Source organism: Malus domestica, chromosome 13, assembly GCF_042453785.1.
Source record: "Malus domestica chromosome 13, GDT2T_hap1".
NCBI classification, from domain to species: Eukaryota; Viridiplantae; Streptophyta; class Magnoliopsida; order Rosales; family Rosaceae; genus Malus; species Malus domestica.
In genome coordinates, this window is record NC_091673.1 from 8,662,291 (window position 1) to 8,672,892 (window position 10,602).

The 10,602-nt window shown below is 34.8% G+C and overlaps 1 protein-coding gene across 1 annotated transcript; it reads right to left on the reverse strand.

The window, feature by feature from the left end:
• Positions 1 to 1,539: 1,539 nt before the first annotated feature.
• LOC103452169 (probable WRKY transcription factor 75) lies at positions 1,540 to 3,850 on the reverse strand. The gene is made up of 2 exons (XM_008391676.4): positions 3,389 to 3,850; positions 1,540 to 2,290 (listed from the first exon to the last, which is right to left on the reverse strand). The coding sequence occupies exons 1-2, from the start codon at positions 3,781 to 3,783 to the stop codon at positions 2,113 to 2,115; spliced, it is 573 nt and encodes a 190-aa protein (XP_008389898.1). The 5' UTR covers positions 3,784 to 3,850; the 3' UTR covers positions 1,540 to 2,112.
• Between the last annotated feature and the right edge of the window lie 6,752 nt (positions 3,851 to 10,602).

Below are 10,602 nucleotides of genomic sequence, written 5' to 3' on the forward strand. Positions count from 1 at the left end.
CACATTTTTAAGGATAGTTTGTGAAATCAACTCCTTCACTTATAACACATATATTAACAGATTTTTCACATAATTACCAAAATGATTTATAGCAGACAAACTCTGAGACTACTTCTTTCAATTTTCATTATCAGAGACCATAGTGAAGAATTATATCAATCTTATGTATCATTTTAACTAAAAAGCAAACAAATCGAGTGGCATCCTTGTACTCCCCATTTTTCTTTATTTTAAGAGGGGTGCAAACATGTCACTTAATACTACAGTCTAGTGGTATTTCTCTTCAATTGTAAATAAGAGTACTTAAGTTCGATTCCTACCAAAAACGAATTTGAACCACATTATTGTTAGCTCATTGTGAGGCTAAACCTACTCCCTCCCCTTTAATGTAGATAATATCATTTGTTCAATAAAAAAAAAGGTGTAAACTATTTTCTTCAGCAAGTGACCATTTACCATAGTGGTGGAAATGAATTGAACCCTTACATGGCGGCATGAGTTTGAACTTCGTCAATAACTAATATGACGAAATCTATCGTTTGACAAAAAAAAAACACTTTTTTCTTCAAATAAAATATACATATTTAATCCTTAACAAAGTTTTTCCTAACTCTTAGATGCCATAGCATATATACAATCCAATGTATAATAAGGATCAAATCCAATCCAAAGGGATCATTCATTAAGTTTTTAAGAGTCTAAAGTTTTAATTTGGGACGCTGTCCTATTTTGGTGGTGACGGACCACTCTGCGTTGAGTGCGAGAAAATCTGACACGCATGACATTCAACAACGTATATTCTGGTTTCAAGAATAGCCACCGGGGGTGGTCCCCTGGCAACATTCCAGTCAATTTTCTCACCAAACTTCTTACATAACATGCGTCCCATCCTACTGACATGCATATTTTTCTAAAATTGTTCTCTCCGGTCAATTATATTATACTACCGTTTGATCATACGAAGAAAAAGATCGATATTCAATGGAATGCACGTCAAAAACAAATGTGAATAGGAAGAAACTACACCTTATCTTTTTCACTTGTTCAGATTAATAAACAGACAAAAATTCATTATGAGTACTTAAACGAAGGGGCGACGATTTCGAACGTATCACGTTAACATTATTCGAAACTTGCACGAATGCAAGAATTGACGACAACTTGATCAGTACTCGTATATGTGGGGTGGTTAGCATTTTCTCCAACCATCCATGAATTGTTTTGAGAGGTAATTTTCAACATCGCTCTTGTTATAAATAAATAAATAAAATTAAAATAGGGTGCTTGCACCAGAGAGTCTCCCTCAAGCCCAAAAAATGGAGATATTTTTCAGTTTGACCGGCACATGATGTGGTATATCACGTGTCACTATACAAATTGTGAGATATGTATGTTAAAAAGTTAATAATTTAAAAAATAAAATTTCTCACCACTTACCTCAAAACACGTGGTGTACTACCCATATTTCCGTCACAATAAAAAAGTTCTCCAAAAAAAAGTGCATGCATTACGTACTTCCAATAATATCAGAGTGTGAAATAGATAGAAAGTTATTAATCAAATATAAATAATTAAACAATTCAAGTTCTAAGAATCTGAATTCCTGACACGTACATTTTTTTTTTCAAATTAAACTACACAATAATATAGTTACAAACTGCAGCTTGCATGTAAAATAGAGAAGTGCTTAGCTCTTAAGGTTGAGGAGAGTTCATCCTCAAAATATTTATCGACTTATTTACAGAACTTCGTACTTATAATCGTAATTGTTTATATTATAAATTACTATGTAAAAATTGTTTATACAAAAAATCAATTAAAACTAAGACCGTTTAGTCAATCAATTGTAGCAAAAAATAAACGGTTTGCAATACTTTATCAAATCCATTCGCATGTTTTTATACAGTTCGATGACTAAACGATCTTAATTTTAGTTGATTTTTTTTGTAGAAATAATCTTTACAAAGTGATTTATAATAATCATAAGTACGAAATTTTGTGAACATGTCATAAAGTATTTTAAAGTGAAGCTCCTCCTCAATTGTAGTCAAGTCTTACCCTGTAAGATATTAATTATGTCTCTCTGCACCGTGCATATTGACATATAATTAATTAAAATGGAGTGTAGATTTTCATCTGGCTCAAAATATGCTCAAAGTTATCAGTAGACTTCTCGATGGGATGAGAATGCATGCCTTCATAAGTTGTCACAACGACTCCTTCATCTTTTGTTAACCTTTGAACTTGCTTTTTCACATTGCAACCGTGATGTGTGCACCTGTAGTAGCTTCTGCAAAAATATAAACAAATATACAAGTTAATTCATTATTCTTGATCGCTTAACATGTGGAAATTAATGGATTTATTTTCTATGCATGTTTGAATATGTATATTGTAATGTTTTCTGAGCACTAGTTCTATAAGAGCAGTTGAAGAATCAGTATTCTGTCTCCTATTCTTAATAGAAAAGAATTAATTAATTTCTGTATACATTGAGGATTAACTAGACCAAGTTCCTTTTTCTTTTCTTTTTTTATCCCCTGATATGTCTGAATTTAATTATTTTAAAATACAACATTAAAAGTTTCTCGGTGACCTTATTGAATAAAATTGAGATTTTATCATAAAACCAATTAGCAATATAGAGAGTAACTTTAACTATTTATAAGTACATACAACGCCCCATCTTTCTCCAGTGTGAGATTCATTCTCAGAAGCAGCAGCTGCAACACAAAGAACAAGCTGACTGCACTGGCACTCCTTGTTATACAACTACTAATAACACTGTTTTCAAATACATATTCAAACATGTAGTTATAGATCATTTTAATTAATTTGTTCACTTAATTAATTAATACAATCTATAAGGATTAAACTGTAGTGAAGTGAACTTTTCAACCAAGTCGATCGAGAGAATTTGCAAGGCTAAAGAAGCCAAAGGACACCATATGATACATATCCCAAATGAAGAAATTGTTTAGTAAGATACTAGGAGAGCAAGGAAACCCTTAAGCAAGAAGCGTAAATACATGCATTCTCATAGGCACCCTAATGCAACCTTGGCACATATTGTTGCTTTCTTACACTGTTGCTCACCTCAACCAACTCCCATATATGTATTCACATCAACTTTTATGGTTATATTCTTCAAGTTTATTTGCCTGCCTATTCATCTTATATATGCGGTCTATGACCTCTATCCAACCATTGTCGGTAGCCTAGCTCGCAAAGAGCTGATCAGAGGAAACAGAAGGCTAGGAGCTATAAAGTATATGAAATGATCATGATCCATATATATCTATTTATTTATTTATTTATACATATACACACACACACCATACATAACAGAGCTAATTAAGAAGCTAGCTACATGTATGTATGTACGTACCTTGGAAATTTGTTGTTCTTCACTGCTTTTTGACCATACTTCCTCCATCTATATCCATCATCAAGTATATCAACTTGACTTCTTGTTTGAAAAGCATATCTGGGTTTTCTTATTTTTTTCTGATCTCCTTTTTTCATCCCTAATCTCACAGTTGCTTCACCACTTTCAGATCCTCCAAAGCTTTTTCCCTGAGAACTAAAATTGTTCTTAATCATATTGTTTGAAGCCTCCATCTCTGACATCAGCCCTAAGAACCCATTCGATGATTTCCTATTTTGGAATTGGCGAGGATCATTACTATTGTAAACGTGATGAGCTGGGTTCCCCATGTTCAACGACAGGGGAGAAGGAGCAGGCGCCGTGGATGAAGAAAAGAATGTTGGGTAATTTTCCATCAGAGAGAAAGAAATAGAGATTAGGGGGGGGGGGGGGGGGGGGGGTTTAGTGACGATAATTGATGTAGGGATTTATTTATAGATTGTATGGCCTGTGATTTTCTACTTTTCTGATTGGAAACTTAGAATTATTTAAGGGTGAAGGCGGCTAGGTGGCTGCGAGCGTCCATGAGCTTCTTTTGTCGTATGCTTGATGTCGTAAACGGCACGTAAGTGCTGAGATTAATAAAGAAATGGCCACTTCCACAAGGATAATCCATCATCAACCCTGATTAGTACGATTTTATGGGACTTCATGAATCTTAAGGGTGAAAATTCATGTAAAGCCTGTCACTTGATTGTTAGGGAAATTCTATGGCCTCATGAATCTTAAAGGTGTATGGTTTTTTGAATATTACATCATAATCTCAAAGTTTATGGTAAGGTTATACAAATCATATTATTTATTACACCACTACCATTGATTTTTACATCATTAACGAGTTGTTCCAATAAAAGTAAGTTATCATAAGTGGACATCTTGGAATTACGCATTATCAGTCACTTTGGGCTCCTAACTTTCATATTTAGTGGTGTTACAATATGATATTAAGTTGTTAACTTTCAACGTCTTAATTACAAGAAATATAAGGTTACCTGCATTATAATAAAAGGTTACAATCCAATGTGACGTGAATTTCGAAGTGCACACATCAGCAACGACAACGGATTGAACGGACACACGAGAAAGGGATGACACACAAGAAACCCATGCTGCTTAAAATTCAATAATAATATTTTAAACGTCCCCTAAACCCTGAATTACATTGTGCTTAAATAGAGAAAATAACCTAGAGCCTTAACAAGAAATTAAAATACATAAGAAAAATACTTAATTTCCTTGTCTGATAAGCAATTATGGAAAATAAAATAATAACTTAATTTATTACAAATTAAGAATAATTCCTTGGTTTTTACCCTACATCACAAAGTTACAGAATAATAATGGTCACTTAGTATTATGTTGTAGGGTTTTACTCTTCACTTACAAGTGAATGGTTTTATGTTTAACTCTTGTTGAGGTGAGTTTGAAGCAAAATATTATGGCTGCCATATTATGTAGCTTAGCCCACGTCCCTCACCCCTTAATACTATTGTATTAAAAAAAATGTTACATAATAATAGTTAGTTATAACACAAAATAACATTATAACGTTGATTTTTAAGTTGTGGACGTCAAATGTCATGTTACACTATCGAGATAGATTATTATGAGTAGACGTAGTTATATTAAAAAGTATTTTCAATCTAAGGATACTTAAAGGGTGTTGTACATTATATAGGGGGTGTGATATCCACATATTCATTTCTACTTCTCACACACCTTTCTAATTTTTTGGCTGTCGAATCGGATGAATTGAAGAAGATCAAATGATAAAAATTACACAAGAAATGTGTGAGAAGTAAAAAATGGTGTGTGGATGACACATCTCTATATCCTATTACCATTAGCATTATTTAAATTGATTAATCTTGTTTCAGATGGTTGGTTTTGACCAGACTTACTTGGGTTTCGTACGGGTATACTTTTCTTTGAAATCTGAATATATGTATGTACTCTGTATTTTAACAAACAATATTTATTTTGTTTCATAAATTAACTAATCTTGTTCACATGTATTATATATATAGACCATATAAATATATAAGTGCACGTTATGGCAAGCTAGACCATATTAATTTAGGCTCCCACGCCAGTGTCTGGTAGTGGAGGTTCATTTTTCTCGAGTTAGAACACGTGTTTTAAGATCATTCTGTAATCTCTTGACTGTCGGGATAATTAAACTCATTATTAAGAACTAATCCTAATACTCCATTTCCAGGAAGCATGCATTGCATCCTCAAACTGCAGAGGAAAAACCATGTGATTAATTAGACCATTTCGAGGAAATGGGTGGTTATGCTACAAATATTATCTGATCATGATATTCAAATTCACATCATGGTTATCCTAAAAGTACATGGGGCGGTCAAACCAAAATAACTATGCTAATTACTTCAACAACATTTCCAAGTTTGGGGTAAGTTATGTCAATTTTTCTTTTTAATAGCCTGAATTACCTTTTTTTTTTTTTTGTTGAACAATAGTTTGAATTACTTAGTAGTATAAAAATAAACATTCATAATTGAGTTAATCAAATATTATTTTTTTCAATTTGCCAATCTAATAGATAAAAAGTTGAATTATCTAGTAATTCAAACTAATGGAGACAAACTCATATATATATATATATATATATATATATATATATATATATATATATATATAACTTCTGGATATTTTAGACTAACCAGAGTTAGCGGGATTTAATGGATGTTGAAAGTGTGTAAAAGAACAACTATTCGCTGTCCACTCGGTTTGACTATACACAGTACAGCGAAAATGAGAGCTCTGATCTCTTTGAAACTTGAAGCTGAAATAACATAAAATTAAGGGCTCCGACGGTTCATTAGCACGTAGAATCAATTTGTATGTTTTCATCAGATTGCATTGACTATAGGCAATAAGTTATAGTAATAAATCATTATACTGGAAGGAATAAAATTTGAGATGAAAGTTCAACTTTATATTTTATCAACTATTTTATAATAATGTTAGAAAAATTATAATGTTTTGACAAAGATGTTACCAACCTTCTCAGCCAGATTTTTTCATTACATTATCAGTTCTTTTCATTATGCAATATTGCATTATGATCAAGGCCATTTACTTTCTAATTTGCTCTTTAAGGATCAATTGTGCAAACAAATTAACCAAAACATAAATGTTTAACTGATTTGCAATAAAACAAAAAAAATGTTTAATTGATCGACTAATGATGTCAAAATTTTAGTTGTTAATTAGGGTATTGATATTCACCCACTCATTTTTACTTCTCTGATACCTTCTCAATTTTCGGTCGTCTGATCAGAATAATTTAATAAGATTAGTGACAAAAAATTAGTAAAAGTATGTGAAGGTAAAAATAGATGTGTGGATAACTTTATCTTTTAATTAAATAACTTAATTAATTTGTCTTTTTATTGGATAATCATTAAAAGACCAGATTTAGTTATTTTCGAAAAGTTGATCTTTAAATAATGACTCAAAAAATATACGGTTGGAATCCTTATGCAACATTGTACTACTGTAGGATGAGAATGAGAATTGTGAAGAAAGAATGAAAAAGTTTAAATAAGAAAGGTTCTCAATCAGACCTTCTCGACTCTTCTAAAAAGGATGATATCATACACCACTTGTATTCGATTGAAAATTCTGTGGCCTCTGCAGTATATTCTTTTACTTTCATATGCAGAAGAAAGAAAGAGTAAAAGAGAGAAACTTTGAACGGACACGGCAACGAAAGGGAATTATCAAGGAAAGTCATACGGCTTGAGTTTTTAAGGTTATATATATTAATGGTTGGTGGTCATCTCTAATTTCTATGCATCACATCACCACAGCCTCACCTGCTTACTGTCCAAGGAATTGTAAATGAATTAATGATCAATTAAGATCAAAAACTTAGTTAGTTGATAACTTTCCCTGTTTCCTAATTATTTTTCGATTGTAGGTATACGAAAATGTGCCAAATAGCTAAAGTGGATGAACAACAATTTTAATTAGTAATTAGAACACTAATTTGTTAAACAGAATAGTTCAACTTTCTACTTTCGACTATGAGAGTCTTTGTGTTCCTTCTCTTTCATGTATACGTAAGATTAGGGGTGCAAGCTGGTTTGGATTCCAATCCAAATTTTCGATAATTCAAAATTTCAAAATTATAACTAATATTTGATTCCGAAACTTTTCTCGACTGGCATTGGATTGCTTATTTGTGATCGATCCTACTGAAAAGGACCCCCTACGTAGGATGCATGGGATTAGGTGAGCAATTTTGTGCGTCCACCTAGACCTAATTGCAAGGGAATAGATATAAATCTCTAACGAATGAAAACTATTTCATGGTACGACAATATAGGTGTTTGGCATGTATAACGAGACCCATCTATTGCGAGATTAGATCTGCCTTTATACTTAGAATCTATAGCTAGCTAGCTAAAAAGTTGTACATGATCATCCCACTCAAAATATTAGCCTGCTAGATGATACCTACTTTTATAAACTTAATTAGATGCTAACTTATTTCTAATTAACTGATAGGTGACATCTAAGGATGTGAAAAAATGTCCACATCAGAAGTTTATTAAATTTTACACATGTTATAAGGCACTGGATTATTATTCCGTGTATTGTCAATTGGTCTTATGGTGTAAGAGCATGTTGATACTTACTGTGGATGCAAATTTCTTCCTCATTGATCTTGGACAAAATTGCACCTACAAAACAATTAACACCTTAGGGTCAAGGCCAAAAGCCTCACGCACTCACGATGAATGAGGGTCTTTGGCCGAAGAACCTTCGATGCCAAAGTTAGAATTTAGAGAAAAAAGTGTTTGGAGAGTATTGAGAACTTTGCAAGTGTGTTGGAATGATCTTTTGGTGAAAATGGGAGTCTATTTATAAGGATAGGGTGGCCGGTCCCCTTTGGATGTTTTTTAGGGTGTAACTTATGGTTTAATGTGTGATTTAATGGATTAATTAGGCAATTAATTCATTAATTGGTTATTCAACACATTTTTGGAATAAATATTTTGGGGGTTATGTAATTTATATGGGATGTTTTGAAGGTTATGAAATAATTACCTTGTGGAAAATATAGGATGAGGATGGATGAAATAACTTTGAATTTGTTACCTATTTTGGGCACTTTTGATATGGTTGAAGGATGATTGCCCGCTGCTCGCGCGTAGGAACCCCGTTGTAACTCAAGGTATTTTTGCCCTCTTTTGTCCAAAAATCCACGTGTCGCCTTGTGATTATTTTTGGCTCCACAAATGCCCCCACACCTGTTGGGCTGCTCATAGGAAAGGGCAGCAGGTGTAGAGATCATCTTGCTTTAGGAAACGTATGACTGCTTCCTATTTTGATGTAGATTCACTTTTTAATAGGAAATTAGATTCTTCTAGGAAAGGGAAATAAATTTTTCTCAAAGTCTATTTAAGGCCACCTTAAGTGGGTTATTAAATCAACTTTGGAGAGAAATTTACTTTACCCTACAAGAAAGAGAGAGCTTAGAGGATATTTGTTCCCCCTCCTTTAGCAATATTCTACATCTTACCTGTGCAAAGGACCGTCTTTCGTTGATTTTTTTGTTTTCTCCGTGCCGCACTGATGTAAGAAAATTTTAATTTTTCTTGTCTTCTTCTTAGATAGTGCTATCGCGGGGCAGCCGTCGGGATGATGCAGCACGTCGACTGGCAGGGGCCAGGAGTCATCTCGGCATGGGCCGATGAGGTGTTGTGGCAGAGACCATTACTTTAGGCTGCTTAACTTGGCTAGAGCCACGGGCAGCTTGTGCGGTTGGGATCGCAGATTGAAGCATTGAAATGTAGTGCTAGGTGAGCCGCATAGCTCATGTCCTTTAGGCTCTTGGACCTGATGCGGGCCAGGCCGACGATTGAGAGAAATGAGGAGGTCGCGGGCCTTACGAGCTGCTGGAATGTTGGGCATACAGGCCTCCTGCCTGCTGGAATGCTAGGTTGAGCTCCCCTGCTGAATACCGTGAATGGCGTTGGCTGCTTAGTTCTTTTTGCCAGGAGAAAGGTGGACTGCTCCCGAAATATGAGGTAAAGAGAATCAAGGCGGATGCATTGGCTCGTCTAATCGCTGTCGTGGAGCCTACTATGAATGAAAGCGGAAAGAAGAAATATTCCTCGCTTGCTCAAGAGATGTCGATTGAGAAAAATTGAAGACTTCCTCCGCTGCTCATAAGGGTTTGCCTGCTGCTGAGATGCCTGTGATTGACATAACTTCTTCCAATGGGAAGAAAAAATGAGGCTGCTACATCTGAGCCCATGGAGCCTGCCATGTCGAGAATGGCTAGTACGATTGCTAATAAGATTGCTCAGTGTAAAGGTCCTGTCATGCCTCTAGTGCTGAAGTCTATACCAAGATGTCTGTTGGGAGCTAAGTTTGGTTCACCTTTGGAGATGCTTGCTACTATGAATAGCGATAAGGTGGACTCTGCTGCTAAAGTGGTGCCAATATCCACTCCCTCTGCTACAGAGACTGACTCGCCTGCTGGGAAAGAAGAAACTGCTTGCTTAAGCAGCTGTGAGAAATCCATTAAGCCTGCTTCTGGGGAGGCTGCTGAGATCCATGTGCTTTTAAGACTAGATCTACTTGAAGACATGGACGCTTGTGCCAAGTTTGTTGATGGTGTTAGAAAGGTTGTTTACCCAAGTTCCTTTGCGAAGCATACGACCCAATATAGAATGACTGCTCTGCTTGCTATGATGCGGATGTAGCAAGGCTGCCAATTAGGTGGCGAAGACTATAGTAGCTAAAACTTATTCTTTGGTTGAGGAGATCAAAAGGTTGGATTCTAAGCCCGTTGCTTTGAAGGGGTATAATATTTCTGCCCCCATTTCTCTGCAGCTTGAGACCTGTCGCCAAGAGATCGTTGACTTAAAGACTAGGCTTGACGTGATCCAAGTTAAGTATGAAAATGCAGAGAAGGAGATTGGATGTTACATACCTTAGATTCAAGATCTTGAGTTTACCGTTTTTGAGCTTCGTTTCGCTGCTTATGCAAATGATGAAGAGTTTGATTACTGCTTATAATCAAGTGATCCACTTCAAGAGAATCGTCGATAGGCTTGAACCCCAAGTGTTGAAACTTCAAGGTGTACTGAAGATCAACGAAAGTTTGAAGAAGGAAATGGATGAGTTGTAGC

Coding starts and splice junctions, on each gene's coding strand:
- LOC103452169 (XM_008391676.4), bottom strand. CDS start 3,783: ATGGAAAATTACCCAACATTCTTTTCTTCATCCACGGCGCCTGCTCCT. Junction 2,291..3,388: donor AAGAACAACAAATTTCCAAG/GTACGTACATAC, acceptor ATATTTTTGCAG/AAGCTACTACAGGTGCACAC.